General features: G+C 46.7%; 1 protein-coding gene across 4 annotated transcripts in view; it reads left to right on the top strand.

Annotated features, from left to right (window-relative positions):
• CCNH (cyclin H) overlaps nucleotides 1-27,988 on the top strand; it is a 484,538-nt gene that overhangs the window by 46,995 nt on the left and 409,555 nt on the right. For all 4 annotated transcript variants that reach the window (XM_069627590.1, XM_069627591.1, XM_069627588.1 and 1 more), the window contains exon 2: nucleotides 21,422-21,552. In XM_069627590.1, the coding sequence (XP_069483691.1) occupies nucleotides 21,436-21,552 (117 nt within the window). In that variant the 5' untranslated portion in view covers nucleotides 21,422-21,435. The remainder of the gene's footprint in view (nucleotides 1-21,421; nucleotides 21,553-27,988) is intronic.

Below are 27,988 nucleotides of genomic sequence, written 5' to 3'. Positions count from 1 at the left end.
TACCTGCTTGTTATTACTTTGTCAACTGGAACTTACGTAAAGGTTCACTTCCCTACCTGGTGTCCCTGAGATCTCGTTTACTAGGAGCACCTCTTTACAATGGTGACAATCTAGCTTGGAAGGAAGGGCCAGGAACCTGCAGGAGCTGGTCAACGGCAGCAGCACCTGGAAGAAGGAAAGGAAGCGTGAGACAAGCAGAGGAAACATCCACCGGCCCCACCGTCCCAATTATGGTGAGCTGCCCCCTGACACTAGTACTGGAGCAGCAATGGCAGGACTGGGGCAGCTTAGGGTGACAACATAGCTGCAAGGGGCAGCTAAAGGTCTGTTGCAGATTTAGTTTGGGCCATCCTACTGAGGCAGGGAATCCAGAGGTGGCTCTAATGGCCTGGGAGAGAGACCACACAGTGGCAGCTGCGACAGCCTGTGAGTGAAGCATAGAGGTGGCTCGGGACAGCCCGATAGAGACTTTCAGGACTACATTGGGTTGTTAGGCCAGCAAGAACCTGGGGACCTGGTGAAGCCACCCTCCATTCGGAGAGCCATGGCGACTGCTGTGACAGCCTGGGAGAGCTGGTTAGTCGACACTTAATAACGGACCTGCATGTAAAGGTGTATTCAAAGTTCTGTGACAGCCTGGAGAAGGAATCTGGTGGCAGACACATAAGGGGGTATCCAGCCTGCATGCAGCTGGAAGTGCAGTTTTTCTGTGTGGCAAAGAGCACAGTAATAGGTGGCCCACTGGTGGGCAGCCCATTGCCGTGAGGGGCAGCAGTGTGCCTTCCAGCCCGATGGCGAGTCTAGGAAGCGCTGGCCCAGTGGGAAGCACGGCTTGGCTCACCTGTGCCTTTAGTGTTCCCCCAGGGAGTCCAGCCACTCCGGAGCTCCCTCCGGGTCAGTTGCCAGCAGGAACTGATGAGGTTAGAGAATGTGGCACACAGCGTGTCATTGGGGACGCTGAGCACTGCAACAAGTAAAGAACCCTGCTGAGTGGGGGGCCTAAGCATGCACATGTGCAGAGCTATGAGAATTCTCTGCAAGGATTACGGCAGCACTGTCAGTGAGTGGCGTTTAGGGGAGCTGCGCCGCTAGCGATCATGGCTGTGGGAATTGGATGAGAGGAAGACTACACGCTGCAACCCAGACACTGGTGGCAAGTGAGGCGATTGCATTTGAGATACTTGACTTCTTGGCTGGCAACTGGGTCTGATGGTATGCAGTAGCTGGCCAGCACCACGCTTTTGGAAATTTGTAATGTGGCGCTGTTCGTTGGCAGCAGGAGCCGCAACATCTCGGGTTTATGGATTTTGATAGTTCATTCTTTGTGACAGTTTCTTGATCGGAAGCTATTCAGTGTGGGGCAAAAATATTGTCTTATGAGCCTGTGGGAAAGGTCACTGTTCTTTGGTACTAAATGTCATGTGGGGCCAGTGAACTGCATTGGTTCTCTGTGTATTCAAGTCAGTACAGTTTTTTCTGGTGTGATGTTTGAAATTACATGTTTTATGGTATTGAGATTTGGCTTTGGATGTGAGTGAACGTTATAGTTTGACGTGGCCTCTGTTTAGTAAACCTATGCCTACCTGTTGCTGACCACAACGTGGTATTGTCTAGTTATGTGTTGTGTCATAATTTTGTCTCCACAAGGCCACCACATTTTATGAACTTTGAAGCTTACGGCATGGACTTGATAAGAGTAGGAACCTCTCACTTACCATGTCCTAGTAGGCGCATTTACCTGTTTAGTGTGGTGGGGCTATTTGTTGTGTGTCTTGTTTTGTACAACTCGATGTGTGGCCTAGCAAACCACTTGCAGGGTTTGTGGTGGCCCAAACCTTGCGGTGTATGTTTAGCAGTGCTGTGTCCGCTAGTGGGCTCGACCTGACTGTGGTGTGTGGTGCAGTGTCCGCTGGAATGCCTGACCTGGCCACAGGCCGCCCGGGGTGTTGTACACACTGCACTTAGTGTTTTTTTTTTTTTTTAATCCCGTGCCTGTTGTATGTGGCGGTAGATGTTTACACCCAGAGGTTTTTGGAAGTTTACCTGGGAGGTTTACCTGCCTCTGCTTATGGAGACACTGAATTGTACACCCATTACCTTTGAGGGGGTGGTCCTCCTCTTCCATTGGTCTGTTGTTGTGGGAACCTGATTCCCTGTGTTGGAGTGTATGGTGTTATGTGTTTGGCAGTATGTGGATTGTTGAGAGGTGACTGTTCTTTCAGTGCACCACAGTTGTTGGTGGTAGGATGTGAGATGGTTGTGGTTTGAGACTTTATTATCTTGTGATGGCTGGTTCCCTTTGTTTGAGTGTCTTGCTGTGGGTCTGCAACAAGGCTGTGAGTCGTGTTTGGATGGGTTGGCCTGTTCATATGCAGGACGTTGAGGGGATGAGGATGAGGATGAGGTTTGGTGGGAGCGTAGCTCCTTGTTCTCAGGAATGGAGTGCACAGTTGTGGTAGTTTTTGCTTCTTGTCTAAGTGGGATTTAGATGGTTCCCCGGTGTGCACTGTTGCATACCCTCATTCCTTTGTCTGTGTTGAGGATTGTCGCCCTGGCCCTGGCTCCCTTAAATGGGAGCCTGTGGATGTTTCCCTGTGTATTCCTTTATACTTACCATGTAATTTACCGGCTTATTATTACCTTGTCAACTGGAGCTAAAGTAAAAGAGATCACTTCCCTACCTGATGTCTCCGAGGTCTTCGTTACCAAGAGCACATCTTTACACATGAGTTTCACCCATCTGGGCTTTATCAAGGCAAAATATCTACTCCAATGTTGCAATCAAGTTATGATGTCGTATGACGAATACAAGTCAGTTGTTCCATAAGTCTTTTCATATACAAAATGCATTTTGGGTTCTTCTGTATTGCCCAAGCTTGGTGAGTTGCATATCCGCATATTATACACTTCTTTATCAATATTGCTGGTCCTGTGACATGAATCGCCGTTCACTTCCAATCCAGTTTTGGCTACATTATTGCGTTTTGAAAAAGTGTATCATTAATCCTTTCAGCCGTGTACAGCAGAAAATGGCATCCTGCGTGCATTGGAGAGGCCGTTTTATGCCATACGTGACAAAAAGGATTAGTTGTTTGAGTTTGGTTCATAAATGCAGAAACAGTATTACAAACCAAGTAGTTGGTCTTAACTGTCTTTGTGTACGAACGCCAGCATTGGAGACCAATTTTATTTGCCAGATTATTTCCTATTCAAATGAATAAAGATGGTCCATAAATACTAGGAAATTGCTCTGTAAAAAAAAACAAGCATACAGAGGAAGTGACTTTGAAGGTTGCCTTAAGGAAGGCTGTGAGTATGTCTTGCATATGTTTATGAGAGGAGTTATAAATTCAACAAATGAAAGGGTGACAAGTCCATACAGACCAAGAAGAATCCTAAACCATGACTATACACTCCACCCGAGAAGATGGAGTAATGAGGCTCAAGCCTCAGTATCCAAAAATCACTGCTGATGGATAAAATCTATCAGCAAGAAGAAGAAGCGTGGGTGACTATGGCTTCGGGGAGGGCGAACGTCTGAGTTATTACAAGCTCAAGCACTGGCTACTTTATACAGAAATTAAATCCAGGACAATAAGACTTTTTACAGAATTTGAAAAACTGATTTTCTCCTTGCCGTCATCAAGTAAACTGATCTCCGCACTCTGACTTGCTGTTGGCCTTGGCTACAGAAGTATGACGCAGGGACCTGGGGATGGAAGTGTCTTCGGAGAGTGAGGACACTGGCCTTAGATTGCATCCAACTCATAGAACAGCTTTATAAAATGTACAGGGTGCCAAATTTGTGGAATCCCTTTATAAAAGGGACAAGGTTTTGTTAAAGAGGCTCCAGAGGAGCAGGCTTCTTCATGCACATCTGGTGGCTGTATCCAAAGTTTGCTCCGTACTGGGAGATGATTTTGATCGAATTAACTGGGATCATTAAAGTGTAACTGATAAGAGACCCTAAAGGTTTCCTGTTAAGCAAGCTAATGGCATGAGTCTATACCTTGAAAAGTACATCCAGTTATCTAGTTATCTTTCACAAAGGCCTAGTCTCTTATTTTTGAACAACTGAAATGTAGGCTATCCTATTTAATGAGAACATTTCATGCTCAGTAAGAGAGACCATTACGGTCTATTTTTCTTTATGGATGCCATTTTTTGGAATGTGTGAAAACCCATAATAGGGATTTTACATGACCAACAACACTGAGAGCCTTGGACTTGTTGGGCATTTGACACTGAAATAGGGGTGAATAGTGGGTCAAATAGATGGGCATTGGACTAAGGTGAATGTTGATGCTCCTGTGGAGAGTCTGTTCTTCTGCTTTCATATTTGATGACTCGTATATAAGTAATGTATCAGTGAATTCGAATTCCCCTAGCCTGTGGGAGAGGGGGGAAGGTCCAGTTGTGGGGGGGGGGGGTTTGAAGAGCTGCAGTGATAGATTTAAGATAGACATGCATGGGTGTGTTATTCTAGCACACCTAACATCTTTTTGATATTTTGCAAATTGCGTGGTCTCCTGAGAAATCTTACTTCATCTTTGTCTTGTTGAAATTTCCAATAAACGTATTACATACAAAATCTGGAGCCCTGATCATTAACTCACAATCATTTGCAACCTCCTACCTACCTCCCATGCCATCCAGCCTTCACATGCCTCACTTAACATGCAACATGTATCCAAAATACAATCTTTGCCTGCCATAATATACCTGCAGTAAAATACATTTTCTTGCTATACTATTATGCAACACAACATAAGCATCCATGTGCCATCAAAGCATGCACCCTTATGCCTCACAAGAATTAACCACACATTAAAACCTCATACCTTGTTATCGACACATCACTTTGTCATGCATGCTTCTTCCTTGACAAGAGTGTTCAAGGTCTTCCGAAATTGTAGAAACTCAGAGGTGTTATGAAGATTTAATGAAAGGGAGTTCCAAAGTGTGGGAGCCAGCACAGAAAATGATCTTCCTCTGGCATGAATCCGGCGAAAACTAGGAATGCTAAGAAGGAGCTGGGAGGAAGAATGTAGGGATCTAGCAGGGTTATAGAGAGTAAGTTGAAACCTTAAAAACTCAGCGCCCGAGTGGTTAATGGCACATTGCACCAGACAAAGAGACTTGAACTTAACCAGACTCCTAATCGGGAGCCAGTGAAGCTGGTGAAGCAAGTCTTGGGAATAGGAGAGTCTAGGAGCTCCCAAGGACAGGCATGCTGCTGCATTTTGGAGGATCTGAAGGCGCAGCAGCTGCATATCTGGTTGCCCAAGATAGTTGCCTTTGCACTAGTCCACAGAGCCCATAATAGATGATGTTACCACCTTAATCCTGGATTTGGGAGGAAGATAAGGTAAGATTATTTTCAGAACGTTTCATTTAACATAGCCAGATTTACAAACTGACGAGATTGGGCTTCTATAGATCCACTAGTCATAAGTTTAGTACCTAGGCTTTTTACTGTGGAAACTGGCTCAGGACAGGGACCTAGAGAAAAGGGCCAATCGTCGGTGGTCCACAGTGTCCCTAAGCAGTGCGAGCCAACCAGGAGGACCTCGGGTTTGTCTCCATTAAGTCTGAGCCAGTTCTTGGACATCCATCTAATGACTGCAGAGAGACACTCCTTCAGTCTAGACGGAGGATCAGAAGTGTGCGAGTTTTTAGACAAAACAGAAGCTGTGTATCATCGGCATAGGAGTAGTATTGAACCCAGTGTTCGGCGACTAACTTAGCCAGAAGTTGCATGTATAGGTTAAACGGAAGGGGGATCAGCGCTGACCCCTGAGGGACTCCACAGTTAGCTGTAGAGGGGGGATATAAAAGAAGTCGGGGAAACTGTCTGAAGGCGATCTGCTAGAAAGGGGGCAAACCATTGGAGGGGGACACCTGATATTCCAGCCTTCACCAAGCTCTGCATTAGGATCCTGTGGTCCACCGTATCAAAACCTGCGGAGAGGTCAATGAGAATCAAATTCGTACCTCTCCTCCTTCCTGAAACACGGCAAAATCGACCAAGAGTGCGACCATAATGGACTCTGTTCCCATGCAAGGCCGAAATCCTGCTTGGAAAGGGAAAAGAAGCCTGTTTGACTCCAGAAAATTAGAGAACTAAGTAGTCCCAAAAGCCTCCATCAACTTCAGAAGGACTGGAAGCGGAGAGATTGCTTGATAGTTTTCGACCAGCATAGGGTCAAGATGTGAGTTTTTTAATAGTGGGGAAAAAACTGCATGCTTTAGGGGTGCAGGAATCATTCCTATGAAAAGGAGTGTTTGCAAAGCAGCCATAAAGAGAGTGATAGTCTGGCTTGAGATAGATTTAATGATCCGAAGAAGGATAAGGTCCGTGGGGGGACCGGTGGAACAGATCTAAGTTTCAGTAATGAAGTCAAAACCAGTGTCTGTGATTTGGTTAAATTGAAAAGGCGAGGTGTCAGACAATACAGTATGGGAGATAGCTGAATCAGACGTGTCGGGCATGATCATTTGTCGGATATTGCTGATTTTATCATTTAAAAAAGCAGGCAATCTGGTTGCAGTGAGCTTGTGTGTGTGTAGCCTTGGCTAGAGGCTGTGCAGAGTCCGAAAGTTCTTGTGGCCTTTCATTCTTCCCACCTGCACATCACCCTCACTACCTCATGCACTTGACAACCGCATACCCAGTGCTGCCATTATCTTGGCTGTAGGTGCTTCAGTGGCTTGCCAGCCTCACAACACGGTCCTTGTCCCGCACCTTGGCTCAAATGTGCAGCCCATTACTATATGCCTCATGCACAGTCTTGTGCCTCTCCACAACATCTAACACAGGGCTCTTTTAGCATATCTGCCTTTTCAGCAGTACCTATTTAATTCACCAGTTTCAGTCAATCAGGATTCTTGTCTAGCGCTGCTTCACCATAGGCATCAGCGTGCATAGAAGCCGAAGAAAGACTGGAAGAGCTTAGGCAAACAAATACATGTTTAAATGTCTTGCATTGATTAAAATCCTGAATCTGCTGTAGTCATCGGAAGGGAGTTTCACAACCTAGGGCCTGCCACCAAAAAAAGACCATCCACCATCGTGTTCAAGACAGTAACACAGAATTGTAACAGGGACTCTTGAGGCTGATTGCAAAGATCTAGTAGGATAATAAGATGTTATTTTACTCTGTAATGCTTTACAGCCTCTGGCCTTTTGGGCCCAATGGATAAGGCATTAAGACTTAAATTGTATACGGGCCACTACAGGTAGACGATGCAATTTACATCTATATAACAACACTGGCTTACCATAAGGCATTCCTGTTGTCAATTGAACTGCCGCATTTTGGAGAACCTGTGAATGTTAATTAGATATCCTGGCTCTGCAAGCAGTACAGCGTTGCAATAGTCAATGCTGCCATTTATGCTGGCAGCAACTACTTGAGGATGAAAATCTTTGGGACTGAAAGGCAAGACCTTCTTCAGGTTTTTTCTTTTTTTTAAAAAACTTTATGTATTACTGGCAAGAGAAGGTACAGGGCAACAGGAATACACTGTGTAATATACAATTAAGTATGCATAGTTCCGAAAGCATTGACTAGCATGAGGGTCAAGAGTCAGAGGGGCGACATCATTACATACATTAGAAATAAGTCATCTTAGATCGGTTTAGGTGCATCGGGATCTAAAAGGTAGGAGTGAAAGGCCGCCCAGGCATCGCGGGGTCTGGAGGGGAGTGGAAGGGAGGGGAAGGGTAGAAAGATATAGGTCTTCGCATTCTTGGGCCCACGTCAGTGCTGCCAGCAAGTTTTTCCGCAATCGGGGGGGTGGGGAGGGGGTTCTTATCCTTCCACTTTAGTAGAATGGCCCTCTTAGCGATCATAAGTGCTATATACACTTTTACCATGCAGAGCCGGCCAGATACCAAAGAGTACTCCGAGGGGATTGGGCTCTAATGGGATGATCAGCACTTTTGAGATTATGTCTGATATGAGCCCAGAAGTTTCGTAGCTGAGGGCAAGCCCAAAACATGTATAAGTTCTAGTTCGCGGGACCACCGTTCACAGGCTTGCGGAGCGGGAATCGGTATTGTATCTATTAGCATTTTCTATAGTGTGGAGAGGATATGTCTACAGTCCCCAGAATTTGCGATGTAGGCCAGGGAGCCGGTTTCTGGCCGCTACAGCCTCTCGCTACCTGTAGTAGTGTATGTAGCAGATCCACTGCAGTGCTAACGTGGCCCTGTTTTCAGGTGGAGGGCGTGATAAATTTGTCTTCGGGGAAGACGTCCGCTAAAGCCCTATATCCCAGTCGTTCCCATCTCGTCTGGATAGCATTGTGTCCCATGTGCGTTTTTAAGTTCAGGGTATTTCCAAAGGGGGAGCCATTGGTAGTAGGGTGTATCAGTGCTGGTGTGGGTGGATAATAAGCGCCAATGCGTGCAATGTAGAGGCGACTGGGTCGAACGGGCAACCATCTTTGTAGGTTTGGTCTATTCTTAGTGTTTTTAAGTTCGAGTCTGTAGCAGCGAGGATCTCCAACTTGACATGAGGGGGTGGAGGGAGATACCATCGGGTACCAGAATGTGGCAAACTGGACTTGGGCAGCAATCAGTACAGTTCTAGGTTAGGAGCCGTGAACCCACCCCAGTCATAAGAGTATGTCATATCTACCCAATTCTTACAGACCATAGCAGAGTGCCATAAGAATTGCGCGAACAGACCGTGTATAGTGGCAAAGTATGGTTTACCCGGCCATATTGGGACATTAGTGAATATATACAGCAGCTTGGGGAGTATTGTCATCTTGATTAGTGATAGTTTAGTGGCCGGGGTGAGTGGGAGAGTTTTCCAATTTTGCATCCTAGTCTCTGTATATGAACTGAGTGCAGCGTAGTTGTCTCGTAACATGGAGAAATGGGAGCGCAACACCACCGCCCCTAAGTATTTGATGTGATCCGGGGACCGTCATAAAAAAGTAGTTCTGCGGCAGTCCAGTTTGCCATCTTTGAGGGGGAATATTTCGGATTTCAAGAATTGATCGTGAAGCCCGAGAGTTCTCCTATGCGTATGATATCTGCCAATATTGGTGGCAAATTAGTCAAGGGTACTCTAAGGTACAGTATCACATTGTCTGCATATAAAGAAACGATCTCCGGGGGGTCGCTTAAACGGATCCTGCGGTGACTGTCATCCACCCGTTGCCACGCCCACACCCATTCCAGAGGACCCTGCAACGGAAGGATACAGCATCGATAGTCTTCAGACATCGGCTGCTGTACGAACCCGACCAGCTCATTGAGTGTTGAATCTGCCGCTGAACTGAAGGTGAGGTTCCGCCATTCCAAGTGGAGCTGGTACAGTGCTAATATAGCGACACCCCCACCGTGATCTGGACCTATTAATAAATCAAGGGAGAGCCACAAACGATCCCAGATTGGATTCTGGCTTCCCCTCCTGTGTCGAGCCGGAAAGAACTGACCAATGTGAAAGTAATCTTCCATAGAGTGTCCCTACTGGACCATAGGATTCATGTACATAGACCATCAATTAGATGGTAACATGTGGACGCACAATGTGTTTCGTCACTGATGCATAATTTTCACAAACAGTATTTAGTTATTTGTTTGTACTACGATGTGTATTGTTTAGCTGAACCTATAGAATTCAAAGCACCCATTGGAGGGGCTTGTTTTTGTTCCTTAAGCAGATGCTCACAGTTGCTTTAGTTGAGTTACAGTGTTCAATTTTGTTTCATTGACTTGACTACCCTGGACAGCTCCCTGACGAATTTCCCTACACTTGGTTTACCCTTTTTTTGTGTGTTGGAAAGAAACCTGTTGGATGAGTTGTGTTGAGAAGGGTGTGCATGTACTGTTTTGAAGCGAGAGAGTGAAATGTATGTAAAATTCCGTTTGTAAACTTTTGCCTATTTGCACAGCATACAACACTTTCTGTAGACACCACAGACTTGAGAGGGCTGCTACTATGTTGAGCCCCTCACACCCACTAGACTGCTGTCTGTTCTACACTGTGTTGCTTGATGGTTGAGCCGCAATACAGGCTAAATTATAGAGCAATGTTACATAGCTACATTGCATTGTACCCATAATTGTGTAGACCATGTGCCTGACAAGACTATACCATTTGTTGTATGGTGTATTTGTACACCTTTTTAAGTATATATGTCTAATTTGTATATGAATAAAATTATATTTTTTTAGGTTTGTTGATACGGCCTGATAATTTAATGAAAGAGGAGGCAGTTTCCTATAAACTAGCCTTTGCGTGGTCCTAGTGTTACCTTTGGGTTATGGAATTACTGATGCCCGATTAACCCTAATGTTGTTCACTAAAGGTTGTTGACCTTTTAGAGGGTTGGTTTTTTTGTGGGTTCTCCTTACCCTCTACCTCTTGTTGTGTTGGTTGTGACTGTTGTGTATCCTGATAAATTCTGCCATTGGCTCGATGGCTAGAGCGAAGAGGATGGGGGAGAATGGGCAGCCCTGTCGGGTTCCCCCTCGAGTTGAAATGTTGTGGATTTACATGCATTGACCAGGACCAGGACCGTGGATACTGGGCGTGTGTATAAGAGTTTGATGTATCTTAACATATTGGGGCCGAATCCCATCCTCTCCAATGTTGCAAAAAAGTACTCCCAAGTGCACCATGTCAAATGCCTTTTGGGCGTCTGTCGTTATGGCCAATGCTTGTGTGCCGGGATCTATTCTAGCTAATATATTAAATATAAGTCTAATATTGAGGGCAGTGGACCTTCCTGGAATAAGTCCAGCCTGGTCTGGATGAACAAGTATGGCATTAATGGAAGTAAGCGATTGGCTAGCACTTTTGCATATATTTTGGTGTCACAATTTAAAAGGGACAGGGGTCTGTACGAGCTGCATTCATTGCTAGGTTTATCTGCTTTTAGCATGACTGTGATTGGGGCTTCTCTCAGGGATTCTGGAAGGGTATGGAGATGGAGGGATTCTTCCCAAACCGACAGGAGGACCGGGGATAGTACAGCTGCATACTCCTGGTAGAATTCGGCCCTGAAGCCGCCTGGGCCCGAAGCCTTGCTTTTGGGGAGGGTGGAGATGACCGTCACAATTTCCTCTAGGGTGATCGGTAGTTCCAGCTCCTCCCTGGATTGAGCAGTGAGGCAAGGTAATGGAATGTTCTGGAGGAGATTGCGAATGGCTTGTTCATCGCTCTGTTTCGTTGTATTATACAATGTGTGGTAGAAGGTGCGAAATACCTCAACCACATCCGCATTGGAACTTTTATTATCCCCATGCATATTTATGATGGAGTCCACTTGGTCACTGCCATGTTCAGAGCAGACCACCCTCGCCAGTGTCCTCCCCAGCGTATCCCCCTTGCCGTATTTCCTGGCTGCAATGGGGCGGGAAAAATATTGGGTTTCTCTCAGAGCAAGGTTCTCAAACCTCTCTAGTTCTGAGCGGATTTCAGGCAGCAATGTAGGGTCGGAGGTTCTAGAGTGTTCTTGTTGGAGGTGTTTGAGTGACCTCTCAGAGTTGGCAAGGTCCTTTCTAATGCATTTAAGTACCCCAGCCTCCCTAGACATCTGATGTATACTTTGAAGGCCTGCCACCAGACGCTGTGCGAAGTATCGCTTGGTGCATTGGAGCTAAAGTATGTATCGATGTCGGACTTGATGTCTGTCCTGAAAACCACATCCAGAAGTGCTGTGGATTTAAACATCCACGAGTAGCTGGATGGGCCAGTTCTAAATTTTAAGGGTAGCGAAACGTGAGAGTGGTTGGAGCGGTTGCGAGGACCGATTTCCACCTTGAGCACTTTCACCATTAGTGAGGCAGAGACGAAAGGGATCTATACGAGATGACATGTCGTGTACCGAAGAGTAGAAGGTATATTCTCTTGACAGCGGGTGTGTGATTCACCATGCGTCCCTCAGATCTAGTGCCTGCATAACAGAAAGTAGTTGGCGAGCTGCTCGGGACTGGAGACCATGGGATATATTGGTCCTATCAAGCATACGATCAAAAATAAGGTTCATATCGCCTCCCCATATTCAGGGTAACCGTGATACCCGGCAAGGGTTTCTTTCAAATGGGAGAAGAACTCCGGAGAGTCTGTGTTGGGGCAGTAAGTGTTTGAGTATGAGCTCTAGGCCTTCTAAGACACCATATATTACCAAGAACCTACCATCTGGATCGACGTGTGTGTTTCATCACAGATTTCAGAGATTTGTGGACAATCACCATGACGCCTCTAGATTGAGTGGCGAATGAGGTAAAGTATATATTACCACCCCAAGAGGTATCTATGTTGCGGCACATGTTTTCTTTGGCATGAGTTTCTTGTAGAAACAGTATATTGGCCTTGTGTCTGTGGGCATAGGTTATTACTTTGCATGGCTTGGTAAAGTTCCCCAAACCCTGGACATTCCAGCTTAGTATCCTCACCTGTTGTGCCATGTCCACCCTAATGGATCCAGGCCATCTCTGTCTATGATTGGAGTGTCCTTGCCCTTGTTATGTTTATCCCGCATACCACTGAGCCCAGTCGCCAGGTTTTTAATAGTTCCCTTCCATCTTACCAGCGATGGAGCGCAGCAAACACTATGATAGCGTTGCGCACACCTGGCGCTCTGTATGCCATCGGGGTCAAGAACAGACCCTGTTCTGCATTCGTTGCCCCCTCCCTCATTCCCCCCCCCCCCCCAACCTAGCAGTGTAAATCCCTTCCCTCCCCATAGACACCCTAATGCCAACTGGGCATCGGGACTAGAAACAACGTAGCACTTTAGAGCAACTGCAGATGGGAGCGCCGTTGCTGCACGGCAATGAGCTATAAAGAGGACATCATGTCCTAAACATGACAAGTATATAGGTGGTGACACTTGCAATGAGTTCCAATCGGCACATAGCTTTGCACAGGTATAGGCGCAAGGTTATAGCAGCTGTGCTCAAGCGTTCACATGGATCAGTCCACCGGCCCAGCCTCTGGGTTAGCCATCTGTATTTGCACCTCTATGGACTTTACTGCCTCACTGGGTACCGTAAAGAAGTAGAGCTTGCCAAGGAATTGTAGTTTTAGGCAGGCTGGGAACAACATAGCATATTGTATATTTTTCTCACACAGCATCTTTTTAGCTCTGACGAACTGGCGCCATTCCAGCTGAACAGGAAATGAGAAGTCCGGGAATGTGCGGATAGTTGGAGACCCAAGTCTTAATTCTTTCTTTACCCGAGTCAGTCGGGGGAGTGCATCTCTGTCCCGGTAGCTCAACATTTTGGCTATTATAGGCCTGGGGAAGTCTCCTGGCTTTGGTTTGGGTGAAACTGCTCGTTGTGCATGTTCCACGGCCAAAAGCGGAGAGAGGGCAGGTTGGCCCAGTAGGTCCTTAAGAAGGTTTTCGACAGCCAGCTCCATGTTGCCAGTCAAAGCGTTTTTCCAGAACACCCACTATCCTAATGTTATTCCTCCGGGGGCGCGATTCAAGGTCATCGCACTTGGCTTTGACTTGTTTCATGTCTTTGGAAAGGGAATTTACCATGTCCTGCAGCGTGCGGATGCTGCACTCATTGGTGTCAATCCTGTCTTCTGCGTCAGTTATCCAGGCCCCCTTATGTGCAAGCTGAGAGCGTATCGAAGCTACGCTTGAATTGATGTCATCAAGCTTTTCATGTATGGCTGCAAAGCCCTTTGCCATGGCTTCCATCATTCCAGAGAGTTCGGTACCTGTGAGGCCCCGAAGACACCGTGGTTGGGTCTGATGGAGGTTGCCTAGAATGGCTCGGATCGTCTCGCAGGGCTGCCTTTGCAAACTTGTTCATGTACCCGCCTTCATACCCCCGCCGGCACCCATGGTCATATCCGGTCAAGGTGGAGCAGTATTAGTGAGTGACCTGGCCACAGGTTGAAAAATGTGGACCCAGGAGTAGGGTATCTCTGGGTGCCGCGATTCAGCAGGTGTCGCAGCAGGAATGGGATGCCCCGTGTTGGTCTGCTTCAAGGGGGGGGGGCGCGCCGAGGGATCTGGTGCCCCCCAAGAGTTCTCGGTGGGGTCCTATTACTGTGTGGTGCCCCGGGACGGGGTGTCGCCTCAACTCTTCGGGCTCCCTTTGCAACGGCTGCGCGTGGATAGATAGGGTGTCGGGTGGGGGGGGGAATCAGAGGCTCGGCAAAGAGATCACAATGTGATTGGGAGACGCAGAGGCAACCACGTTTCCACCCTAGGCTTCCGGCTGGGAATGATCTGTTTCTCTCAGTTGTATTTGAGTTGTATCAAATTGTGGTGGGTGTTGAGCAGAAGTGTTGTTGTTCCAGGGTTGACTCTAGGTCGTGAGCCTGAGGGGTGGAGCAGCGGCCAGTGGAGGGCGGCCTCGAAGGCTGGGCTCAGGTGGTGCAGGGGGCCTCCTCAGGGACTCCCCAGCATACGCACCACGACTTGGTTCTCAGTAAAGATGCCATGGGCACTCGTAGCTGGGCAGGCAACAACGAGCCCTGGGTGTGGGGTGCTCCTGAGTTAAGGGCAGCCGGTGTCCGCCCCAAAAGCAGGGCGAAATTGACATGTACTATATAGGAGGCAAGAAGGGAGGGTCAAGAAGGCTGTTTCCTAGCTCAAAGAGGAGGAGCAGGCTCGCCGTATCTCAGCAACAGTCATTTAGAGATTGGGTGCTTGTAGCATGTAGTAGGGGTCGGCTTTTCACAGATGTATGTACCCCATCCTTTGCCAAACTGTTTACCATTCTGATTGTATGCACATTATCCTATGTCTAACTGTTTGCCATGATCATGTAACTGTATTCTAAAGCGCCCAGATACCGCTGGGTCAGGCGCGCTATATAGATAAAAAGAAAGAAACAAACAAACAAACCAATCACCTTGCAAACCTCAGGAGGCTCATCAGAGCTGCAGCTGGGCTGTAGACGTTCGCCGGGCCCGCAGATCAGAATCAGTCCGTGGCGCAGCAAGTAGAAGTGTCTCCTACAGTGGAGATGGGTTCCTCCCTGCCCATGACCATAAATGCTGGCTGGACGCACAGGATGTCCTTACGCTTTGCTGTGGTTGGTCAATTTCAATGAAGCAAACGTTGGGGCACCACATAGGTGGTCCGGTCGGCCCGGCACGTGGTTGGCTAGCCTTGTATCCCAATTGGGTTTGGAGTAGCTTCAATGTGTGGCTGTAGAAAGGCTTATGCGAGTGCCGCGTCCATGGAGCACCGCCAGGTGTGGCGCGGTATTGCCGCAAGGCAGCTCAGCCCAACTCCAGGGTTGCCCGACACTGTCCTGGGGTCGTGGAGGCAGGGGGGACCGCAGTGGCCCGTCAAGCAGGCACCTGCAGCAGGAGTGTGCAGCACCAGAATAGAAGCCGTACCCGCCAGGGACTCCTGCCCGGCGGGCGTGTCAGCTGCAGCGGCAGAGGTCCGCCACATCCTCACTGCTCCATCAGATCCTGGCGGGTCATTGCCAATGCGTGCCCTCGCTGGGTGAGGGCAGAGTGATTGCAGACCACGGCTCATGTCAGCGGTGGCAGTAACAATGTACTGTTGGGGCCTGCAGGCTATCAAGGATACCGTCGTGGGTTCCCACAGCTCGCTCAAGCTTTGAGTCCAGAAGTCGGATGGCAGTAGGTGGGTCCCAGGGGGTTTATTTCCTCGTGGGCAACTGGGTCGTTTTTGCGCAGTCGGTTTGTCTCTGGCAAAGACCCGAGCAGCGCAGTCCTGAACAGATGGTGCTGATTATAACAGGCGTCCCCTGGGCAGTGAGGACACCGGGCGAGCGAGACTCATCCCTCGCCACAGGCCAGCACGCAGCCACCCGATGATGCAGCTTGTAGGGCTCCTTGAGAGTCAGGAGTCGGACCAGTGCTGCTCGCACGTTTCAGGAGTCATGGCAAGTTTTTGGGTCCCTAGCCATACGCCAGAAGCGCCACCTTGTCATCTCGTCTTCTGCCGTAGTATGGAGCTGAAGAGCTAAGCAACCATTTTGTGTGGCTGCTCAACAGCGCCCCCGCTTCATGTTTATTTTTTTTTCAACTTCAGAAAGCCACTGCTACAGATGGCACCTGTGCTTCCATAGATAAAGAAGCATAAAGGTTCACTCCCAAGGTTTTTTTTACTGCTTTTACAGGGATGGGGAGCGGGCCAAGATCTAGCGGCCAATAATCCAGTGTCCACCAATGAGGGGAAGGAGAAGGTCCTACTATTAGTATCTCTGTTTTGTCCCTGTTTTGTTTGAGCCAATTTAGGCTCATCCAGTTACCAACTGCTTCTAAGCAAGTTTTTAATCGGGTAGCCTGATCAGCATGTTCTAAGTATAGTTTGAAAAGAATCTGTGTCATCCGAATGACAAAAAATACGTAAATTAAAAAAAGAACGACAAGACAAGTCAGAGGTTGAAAGTAAATATTGAAAAGAAGTGGGGAAAGTGCACATCCCTGAGGGACTCCACAGGTAACAATCGTAGATGAATATCTGAAAGGAGGTAGCAAGATGGTTTTGTTTTTTGGGAATCAAGAAAAGAAACAAACAATCATAAACACTACCCCAAATGGCAATATTTTTCAGTCTCGAAATCGAATGTACAATAGCGTTGAAAGTAGCAGACAGGTCTAATAAAATCAGACCTGCCACACCTTCCTCGTCTCTAATTTTGACCAAGGCATCCAGTACTGAAATTAATACAGATTCGGTGCCCATAAATTGGCGAAAACGAAGTTGTTCAGGATCCAAAATGTAGTTGTCTTCCAAAAAATCTTGCAGCTGTGGAGCGACCTCAAGCTTACAGCATTTTCATGAAAAGCGGTAATATAAATATAGGCCGATAATTAGAAAGTATTGCGACATCTAAATGTAGCTTTTTTCAGTCATCGTACAACCAGTGCGTGCTTTAAGTTAGCAGGTATAGATCCAAACATAAGGGATGAATTCAAAGCTTCTCCAAAGATTTCACTAGCATCCCTCACCATTGCTTTAAGTAGCAAAAGGGTAATTGCATCCATGGGGGATGATGATTTTGATTGTTGAGCTACTTTTGTAACTTCCTAGGGGTCCAAAAGCTGAAAAGAATCAAAACAAACAGAATCAGGGGCATTTTGAAAACAATTCCATAATGCAGATGGCATCGGTTACCTCGTGGTCGTTATCACAGAAAGTGTATGATCACTATTTGTTCTGATGATATCAATCTTTACCATGAAATAGTTTGCTAGGTCATTGCACAATTTTTGAAAAGCAGATGCTGCCGGGCATTTTTAAGGTGCTAAACGGTATCTTACAGTCTGGAACAATATGTTTGTGCTATTCACAGCAGATTTAATGGTTTCCTCGAAGTATGCACACTTAGCAGATGTAATAGCTAGATCATGGGAAGCTAATACTATTTGATAGTAAGAGTTTAATGCTGGGTCCAGCTTTGAGCGCCATTGGCGTTCAGCACGACAAACTTTCGCTCTAAGAGTGCGTAAGTCAGGGGAGAACCAGGGAGCGCAGGGGTGGTTTAGTTTACCTTCGTAACCTTAAATGAGCTAATTGAGCCGCGGCCCTTTAACAAGCTGATAGTCTGATGTGTCAATAATAATGGTGTCGGTAACAAGTCCGAAGCTGATAGTTTGATGTAATCTTTTGTAAAAGCACAGGATAGCTAACCTGTCGACAGCCTCTTAACAGTGATTTGGACTGTGCCGCCTTTTTATTGGGTCCAGGCAACAGAAGACTAAAGGGAATGAAATAGTGGTCAGTGTCAACTTGTGCTATGATGCGCTAGCTCAGACGATGCAAAAATTAAATCACGGGTAAGGCCCTTAATATTTGTAGGTTTCGTAATAAGCTGGGGCAGTGATAAACTTTCCATGCAGGCTAGAATATAAGTTACAACTTTTCAGTCATTGCATTCCGCCCAGAAGTTTAAATCACCTACCACACACAGATTATGTGCTAAGGATAATGCTGACATAGCCGAAAAATATTATTTCTCTAATTTGGTCAGTCTTAATGAGGGAGGGCGGTACCCTATAAGAAAATGTAGGGTGAATACGAAGTCACTGAAATTCTAACTAACATGGCCTCCCCCTCAAAGGTGGGGATTCCATGGCAGGAGAAAGCAAGAGAGATTGTTTTTAAAAATTAGAGCAATCCCACCTCCATGGTTGGAAGACTTACGGTCAACATGTAAAATAGAATAGCCATCCAGTAGAAGCTCAACCATGTCTGTGCCAGAGGAATCTGTAAACCATGTTTTTGTAACAAAGAATTAATCTGGCACGAAGTCTGGAGAAATGTCAACATTGCAAATGTATGTGCTACCAATGAATGGGAATTCAGTAACCAGTCCGGAGAGCTGATTCAAGAAAAGGCATATAAATTTAATATGTATTCTGAACCCATCCTTTTGGAAAATCAGTATTGGAAGGAGCAAGCTGCAGCAGATCAAGATGAGGGGGACGCGCGCAGACGGGCATGACTCTGGCGGGACTCCGGCGAGTGCTCAGTTGGTTCGTTCCCTCAGACAGTTTTTAAAAGATACTCTCATTGTATTGGCGAGATCAGTCCAAGAGTAGCTCTGAATGGATAAGGAAGTCTGGTGTCTGCATGGGAAAGAGAGATAAAAGATAGACTGGGAACTGGACCAACCCCCTGGTCTCCCCTTCAGGTAGACTTGGAGCCACAACAAGCGGCTTACAAGGAAATAAAGACAAAATAAATATAACAAAGAAAGGACAAATGCAAAATGTAAATGGCAAATGCAAACCAAAAAAGGAAACAAAAACGGTGTCCACTCAGCCAAAGACATTAAAAAGAAATCAATTTTAAACACACATAAACCAAAGCAGGAAGTTTAAAAGCCACACAGCTACATGCATGCACGCCTTACCACGGCATCTATGGAAACCAGCAAACGAAAGTAGTGACTTCTCTTTACTGCTGCATCTCCCTCTGTAATTTGCTGGGCATTCTGATGCTTAGCATCCATCAACCAAGCTGAGGACTTCTTCTTTCTTTGCTACACAGTAGTTGTTAGGCAGAATCCTGTGCAGTTCCCTTGGGGACCACTGCAAGAAGATTAAGACTACAGGAGTAAGCAGTAAACCCAATTGGTAGCAGTCTGCACCACCCAGATTTACCTGGTAGCTGTGGCTGAGCAGTCAGACTTCCTGCAAGAAGAGTTAGGCAGTATACAGAGGATACACAATAGGGCCAAAAACACAGTAGGACAAGCAAACACTGACCAGAGCTTTGTATCAAAAGTATATAATTATTTATTCAACACACACTTTTCGAAAATACACTAGCACTATTAATCAAAAGCAAGTTCCAACACAATCAGAAAAGTATTTACACCTCCCTTAGCAATTACTAGACAAGTCTAAGTTAAAACACTACTTTTTGTCAAAACAGAGGTGAGCGCGTAACTCAGATGGCACTCCAATAATTAGGTTAAAGGGAGAGAAAAAGGCAGGTCATAAAAATAAAACAGTTCCCAACACTTTTAAGAGACAAAATCAAGTTACTGAAGCCAGGATATACTGTAGAGCCAAAGTTCATAGGCCAGGCCCACTTTGAATGGAGCAAGGCGAAATGTGCCCAAGATCGCACGGTTTAGCAATGCATTCAAGTCTTTGTAGAAATGTTCAAAAGAGGTTGGGGTAGTTCAAAAGACAAAGTTAGAAGGTCTGGGGGCCAACCCAGTTGGAAAGCCAAAGATTTAAGCGTCACCTTGGGCAAACCGAAGAAAGGGAGGCCAGGTAGAACACAGTACATAAAGAGTGAGGAAGCTCCAGTGGTGGCAGTTGTTCCTGGCAGTGGGTGCAGTTCGTGGTTTCGACCAGGGGAAGAGAGGATCTCGTCGAGGAGGAAACTTGGAGTCGTTGGACTGCCCAGGGAAGAAACCAGCCGCAGAGTTTGTCGGTGAAAAGGTGTGTTCCTGGTATTCGCGGTCACAGTGGTGCAGCTTGGCTATCCGGCCGGCGGGTGCTTGGCACGGGCGATTAGACCAAGAGACATCCTGGAGGGCGAAATGGCGAACTGGTTGATCCCACCAGCTCAGAGTCTCCTCTTGTCGTCGGGAAAGTGGTGAGGTCGTTGCAGTAGGGCTCCACCGGTGGTCTCGTCGTTGCAGATGGCTCAGCTTCTTCCCTCTTCAGATTTCTTGGGTCCTGTGGCAACTTCTGAAGTTCCAGTCCCAAATGCCCTGCTTTTATGCAGAAAAACCCCCATTCAACAGCCTAGCTGTCACTCATACATGCTAGGTGGTGAGCAGGGCGGCTCACACTGGGCCAAATAGAACAGAGTGTGACTTGGGTTGCTAAGGCAACGCAGTCCAGGGTGCCAATTCCCCCACCCACACATCCTGTGGAACCCAGACAGAGTGGCACCAGTTGGAGGGCTTCTGTGGAGAAGCCTGCCAAAAAGTGGAACAAAGGGCCCGACCTTGGTTGGAGTTACAGAGACGGACACGAACGCCATTTTAGAAAAGCTTTCTAGCAAAAAGACCCAACCGTTGATTTAATATTAAATAAATAAACCGGCGGTACCTTTAACATTGCACCAAAGAGTAGTGCATGTAAAATCAATGGGAAAATCCCATAGGAAATGTTCCGGTGGAATATTTTGCGTGGTAACCACTGCCACCAGCCAGAAACTCGACAATGGGGGGGACTGGACAGTGCCCCCTTGGAAACAGACCCAGGGGCAATCGAATTAACCCCTTCCAGTACTTCCACAATATGGTGGTTTGTACTGGTTCTGTTCACAATTTTGGGCTAGTAAAGTCAATGGTGACTTTACATGCCTTGGGAGACAGTAGTCAGTCCCAGGGTATGGAGTCTATGTTTGGGGGTCACTATGACACCCCTGTGTTACTGCACTGAGGGTGCTGTGTAACACATACACAAAAAACAGATGATACCCTATGGAGTAAAAGACCCCATAGCCCATAAGCACACAAAAAGTCAGAGATATACCTCAAATCATGCCAAGAGTGGGAGGAAAAGAGTCTCACTCTTAGCAGGAGAAAAAAACAAACCCCAAACATCCAGCAAAGCTGCTGGGGGACTCACTAGGTTTGGGAAATTATATAAGAGAATTCTCCCTAACAGTAGTGTTTCTCATTGTTGAACTCTCTCCACAACTCGGGGTCCTTTACAAATTGTCAGCAAAATGTTTTCAAGTCCACTGAATCTACTACACTCGGAGGTACATTTAAGGTAACATTTGTATTCTGCATCATCTTAGTTACTGTTATTATTGGTCCAGTCCCCTACATGACTCGCTGGTGCGTTCTTCCACAATCACCCCACTGAAATGTAATTCCTGGAACGCGTCTGAAAGCTTACACCCATCATCCACTCACTATACCTCTGCAACATGTATGATTTAATTCATATTCTTTCAAACTGTCCTACCGGCCAGATAAACCACTCTTAGTATTTCAATTATTTTCTTTTTTCTTTTTTTGCAGGTATTTAAAGAATAATGTATCACAACAGCACGCAAAGAAAACATTGGACGTTTGCTAAGGAAGATGATGTTGCCAAACTGAGGGCAGAAGCCAACAGGAAATTTAAATGTCAGGTTTTAGCCTCTGCTAAGGTATTGAAAAAAGCTGTTAAACTGTTATCACTGTCTATATCACAAAAATCTATAAATTGAAGCTTTTGAAGGGATATCAGGTTGCCCATAGCGGAGTATGATGTACAGTTTAATTCTTTAGCGAGCATGCCATTCCAATGTAGCCCTACATTCGCTTAGGTGACTTTCACTCATCAATATGGCCTTGCACCACTGCCACCCTCGTTTCACAACAATGGCATCTTCGGTTGGCTCTAATTAATCCTAGCTGAATTGAGAACCAAGTTTAGAACACACTGATTAAAGTATTATGTTTAATAATATTCAGTTACTTTGCACACTCGCCACCGACTCATTGCAAATATAACCCTGAATTATATTTCGAATTAAACATACATGTGTTTTATTTGAATAACTAAAACATACTGATATTAAATACAGAAACATTGATGAAGATTGCTTATACAGATTAACTATGAACATACATGATTCCATTTGAAGATACCATGTCTAAACCAAATACACATTAAAAAATTACATATCTGTAATTCATACACTGCTGAAATTGAATGCAATCCTGACATCCTATGCCTTGACTGAAGACGGGCAAACACCTTCATCACCTGGGGGAATTCTGTTTTATTGTGACATTACAATTCTGTCTTTGAGTGGGTATTCCAAAAAGCTCAATCTTTGGTCCTATACCTTTCTTGCTGTACCCAACTGTGGTGAAATAACTACTGTTCTGCAGGTGTATAGGGATGAGTAACAGTTTCTAAACTCTTACTCCGCCCCACACTACTACTAAACTGGCAGAGACCTCCATCATTGATCTAAAAAGGAACAAAAAGAATAGTAAACTTATTTCACCTCTTAAAGATAACATAGGCTGAGTGCAGGCTATTCCCTTCAAGAAGGGTGAGAGCCAGCAAGGAAGCATCCAAAAAAACAATAGTACTGTGGTGTGACGAGGTTGCCCTTTATTTGTCAGTAAAATGATGCAGGTAATGCAAAGGGAGATCTGCTAATCACACACCCTCCTTTCATGATGCTTCATGCCGTAGGCATCGGACACTCCTGTAAGTTTTGCTGTGACCAGTCTCCTAACGGCACCAGCAGCTATACTGCAGTGGTAGCAGGGCAAGTTCAAAGGTCACGTGCATTTGTGCCAGCTGCTGGAACACAAAGTTGCAACAGGAAGAGGTGGCATTTATATCCATCGACTGCACCTGTGATTCAAAACCTAATTGTTTCCTATCCAGCCTGGTGACACTTATTTTGAAAATATAAGCCATACCTGGTTGTGGCATAGTGGCTACTGGAGTCGCACAATTATACAGCATTTGGATATCGTATTAGTTTTAGCTTGGTGAGTAGTGCTTCAGAGGTGACGGGGCTGATGTTTCCTAGCTGTCGGACCTGGATGTCTCCACAACTGCTTTTTGGTGCAATGCCCACAAAACCGCTTCTTTGAATCCCCTGGAGAAGGTCATCACCTTCCACTCAGGGCACAGGAATCTTCCCCAGGATACCTGGGCTTCAAAGACAGTACTAATATAACAAAGCAACACCTGGGATTTCTCACCACTGGAGTTCGTTTGAAGGAAGGGGGTGGAGTTAGAGTAGGAAGTGGTGAAGTATGGTCTGAGCGAGTTCCACTATCTTCGTTTCTGCAAATGTTCTCTACTCTTAATCCCCCTTCCAATTCTTGTAGGCAAAGATTGAACCTCTAGCAGCAGACTTGCTTTGGACCAATCCGCTGTTGCATTGTGCCTTTATAAGGACAGGAAACCCTGCCCTTAGTTGATTCACATGGAACTCTTTCTTGGCTGGATCCATTGAACAGGGAGGACTCTCCCATGCCACCTCGCTTGAGCCATGAGGATGGCTCATGCATTTTGAGGTATTTCTGCACACTTCTCCCACTACTTTTGTCTTCTTGGTGCGCTGTCAGCACTATTTACCCAAAAAAAAGAAAAAAAAAAGTCTCCTTTATTTTGTTTATTTAACCCATATGGGTTGGATGCACTTTGGTGTTCTTCTGTGTGATCTTTGTGTGCATTGTGCTGGGGTATTTCATTCTGCCCCGTTGGGCCCTGTTCCGGAAGGCCTCCTTGTAGCCTTATCAAGATGACCACTGTTTTGGATTGAAGATTCGGGCACCAGCCGCGGCTCAGTGACCCACCTCCCGCCGTGGCCTATTGTGGGAGTCGGCATGTGAGCTTGTGCTCCCCCACTCAACGTAAACTCTGCAGCCCTGCGTACAACTATCTCCCCTGCTCATACTGCCAGAACTGATCCCTTTCTCCACATACCTGACCTGCGTGCTACCCCCAGTCACTTTCTTCACCTACTTGCATATTCTGAACCCCCTGCCTACCATTGGTGCACCAAACCTTGCCGCAGTTATGGACATGATCACCTCAAGTGCACTTTTCTCCCCTCTGCTTGGGGTGTGCTCATTGTGGTTCTTTTGCTGGTTACTCAATGTGCTTGCTAAATATGAATGCCACCAGCTATTTGACTTGTTTCCTCCCCTTAGGCCCGCCAGCCTTGGCTGCTTTGCTCTGCCTGTGGTATTTCTCACCTCTTGTTCCCACCCCATCTCCCTGTATCATCTTTAAGTATGCTTTTTTAAACCTGTGCATTCTCCATTTTGTGCTGTTTTCTAGTGCTTTATTGGAAATTCGAATTTAGGTTTACTTTTAAATCTGTGCATTGATTGTCTTCCATTCCACACCTCATTATGTGTCTGCACCTCATTATGTGTCTGCCTACTAGGTCACTTGGTGAGTTACCTCTCTCTCTCTCTCTCTCTCTCTCTCTCCCTCTCCCTCTCCCTCTCCCTCTCCCACTCCCACGCCTGCTCTCCTCCTCCCTGGCAATAGCAACGGATGAGCTCTCTAAAGTGGTCCACTCTATGAAGGTCTCCTCCAAACAGGTGCTCCCCTGCTCTTCCAGAATCATTATGGACAATATCTCCTCTTTTCCCTGCTCTTGCTGACTTCTGTAACCACCCCTTCCCCCCTGTCTCTTTCCCTATATCCCTCAAGCACTGCCTGGTACACCCCCTCTTTAAAGAAAAGTGTCTGCTGACCTCTCCTGCCCAGCTAACTACCGCCCTATCTCCACTACCACCTTCCTGGGTAAACTCTTGGAGAAGCTGGTCCTCCCCCAACTGACCCTTCACACTGATCTTGTTGGTTGCTTTCATGACTATCATTTGGATTCCAGGCATCCAGAAGCATGAGTTGGCTCGCCAGAGTTGCGAGCAGTCTACGGCAGTCCGCACTGCCTTTCCAGTCTTTCTACGCTTGCCGTCTTTTTCCAAGGGAGGAGCAGCTAAAACCCCCGACCCTGGCGAAGCGGCACGCGGAGTTGGCTCGCCAGAGTTGCGAGCAGTCTACGGCCGTCTTGGCTGAAATGGCCTCTTCAGCCGACTTGGACTTTTAACCAACTACCAGTCCCGACAACCCCGTTGGGCCGTGTCCTACGCAGTCAGTACACACGTCTGGAACAAATTGACCGACGTAATAAAAAAGACAAAGGAAACCCACGATCCCGTCCAAATGTAAAGAAGGGTAAGGGGGAGGCTAAACCTATCTCAACCTCCTCCTCCTCTTCACCGTCTAGGTCGAGCTCGCCAGACATCCCGCTGCTGCGCGATGTAAGCTCCCGGGCTGACCTAGAGGAAGGAACTGCCAAGCAAATCGAGGCGGACTTACTGAGGGACGAAGTCTTTGACCAGCACCTCGCTACTACCGGAACTCTTTTGCAGTCCAACCCTGATGTGAACTTACCCGAAGGCTCCACAGAAAATGGCGAAACGACGACGATAAATCTGTCTGGCTATATGCCGTGCTCTGTATCGCGAAACCAGTTCTCATCTTCAGTAGACCGGCCTGCCTCCGCTGCGGCGAGTGGGACCACACCTGACGACGCCGAAGGGCGCCGTCGGTTTGACCCCAGCGGCCTGGTCTTAACGACCCGACAAAAATCTCCTGACCAGCCCGCTCCCGCTGCGGCTTTTGCCATGGCGAGTGGGATCACACCGGATGACGCCGGAGGGCGGCGCCGGTCTGACCCTAGCGCTCCGGTCCAGGATGAACCACAGACTCTTGAACTTCCAATCGATCCAACCTCACGACAAACCGTCGAAAAGTGCAACATCCACACGCCCTCTTTACAAGCTGGAAACCAGGAAGACAACTTAGTGGCGTGTGCTAATTTTGGAAGTATCATTCATGTCGAATTACATGCAAACCCTGGCTCTACGGAAACACTTGGTGAAGGAGACGATATCGAAACGCCTACCACTTTACCACCACACCCACCGTTAACTTTACCGACAATAGAGAGGTCGGTAGGTTCTCCAACTCCTCTTTCAACGGTGGCCCCTTATACCTTCCCCATGGTAGCGGACACAAGATCAGCCCCTGTGAACGCGCCGGCCATAGAGCCTTACGCCTTACAAAGACAAACTGCTATAGCTTTACTAAAAAGAAAAGCACCTCATCAGAAGAAACCCTGTGAGCCCGGGACTCTACTAAGCTCCAATTACTACCAAAGGAAACAGCGTCCAACAGCCAAGAAAATCGAGATTGGGAAAATGCTACTTTCCAAACCCTTAACATGCCACGTGCTAAAAGACTTCTTTGCCAGACAGACTAAGAGAAAACTGGTGAGGGAAGCCGAGCTCTCGGATGCCGAATTATTGGACGCAATTGCTGAAATTCCCCCGGCTCCTAAACAAATGAAAACGGGGGAGGCCGATTCACCAAATTCACCATTAATCGACTTATGCCTCTCTCCAGTAAGGGCTTCAGACTTCCCGCATAACCTGGACCACCTACAGTTAAACCCATCTATCGGATCCACACAACCAGCTCTCAACTTGCTCGTTGAGTCATCTGAAGACCGAGTGTTGGGACCTAGCGTCCTGGACCTAGACAAACATAATCTATCAACAAATGCCAGGAATGAAGACTCGCCCAAAGAACTATCGCGAACCAACTCGCTCCATGCACACGCCCTTTAGACCATCAGAGAAACTCCTCCACTCCGGGGAAAGACAAAACCCGTGAGATTTCTCCACCAAAATTAAACCACGAGTCAAAAAATCAGTCCACAGACATGTTTGCAGTGATGTCAGCTATCACGGTGGCCTTGTCCCCATTTGTAAAACTGTATGAATCGCTCAACGATTCAATGAAAGACCTGGTGGCAATAGCGGCCACTACAAACTCAAAAGTGATCTTCTTGGAAGGCTTCATTACGGCTCTCGACCAAAAAAACATGGAGCGAGAACATCAGTGGGAGCAAAGAATGACACACTTAGAAGCCCAATTAAGACTAAGATCCCCACATACTCTGTTCACCAATAAATATAGACAGACACACAACCATTCAGGAAAAATCAGATAAAGCAAATAAGGGTCAATCCATTAGGGAAACCCAAACTACTCCTGTAACTAAAGTATCAAAAGAAGGTGGTCAACAGACAGCCAAGGATCTGAAAGGAGGTGTGGATGAATCCAGTAAAAAAACGACACTGCCCTTTGTTAAAGCAAAAACTAGTTCTAAGAAACTGGAACCCAAAGTCGCAGAAATCCTTAGCTGGAGTAAACAAGGGGGGGGAGCTGCAACCAAAAAGAGCGCCACTCCAAGTCAAGGTACAGAATTCATCGAAAGAAGCAGCACCTCTGGAAATTCAACCGACAATCGAGGTGGACGACTCATATCCATCTATCCCAGACTCCTCCTTGATGAACCTCACACAACACTTGGAACCGGAAGTTACTTCAAATTTACACTTCGCTTTGCCTAAGCCCTCATCAACGGGAATAACAAACGCCTCTACTGCCTTACTTACACTGGGCTTCACAAAAGTGTCCCCGACTTTATCGAACTCAGCTGCTCTGTTCGTATCCAACGTGACAAAAGAACTACCTTCTGAGGCATGTTCGGGAAATATACACCCTACAGATGTCGTCAAAACGACACCGTATGATAACAAGCCACAGGACAACAACAAAGAGTGCATTGAAACAGCACCCCAGTTAAGGCTAGAATCAACCAAAACAACAAAAGACCCCTCCATACACGTCCAAACCACGAGTCAAACCCGCCTCTTTAAAATGGAACAACTAGTATCAGGAAATAATTTTCTAGTTCTGAACAGAAAAACAGTTCTTACAATACTGGCTAAAGTGTCTAGTTTGACTCATTTGTCTACTACTAACTTCGTCTTAATTGAGCCTTACCACAGTAAGAAAAAGGCCAAAGCATATCTACATGTAAAAACCATTCCTCAGCATGAGCCAACTAAAGACACGCTCGAAGCACTGAATCAACTAGGCTTTGGTCTGTCAGAAGTGCAACTATTTCAATCTGCTCACCAAGTAGGATCAATACATCACAAGACAAATTCTCCAACTACAAACCACAAACGATCTCC

This window comes from Ambystoma mexicanum, chromosome 6p (genome assembly GCF_040938575.1).
Source record: "Ambystoma mexicanum isolate Mex_15411 chromosome 6p, UKY_AmexF1_1, whole genome shotgun sequence".
NCBI classification, from domain to species: domain Eukaryota; kingdom Metazoa; phylum Chordata; class Amphibia; order Caudata; family Ambystomatidae; genus Ambystoma; species Ambystoma mexicanum.
The sequence above is the reverse complement of the archived record's forward strand: the minus strand, read 5'-3'. Positions and strand labels throughout refer to the sequence as shown.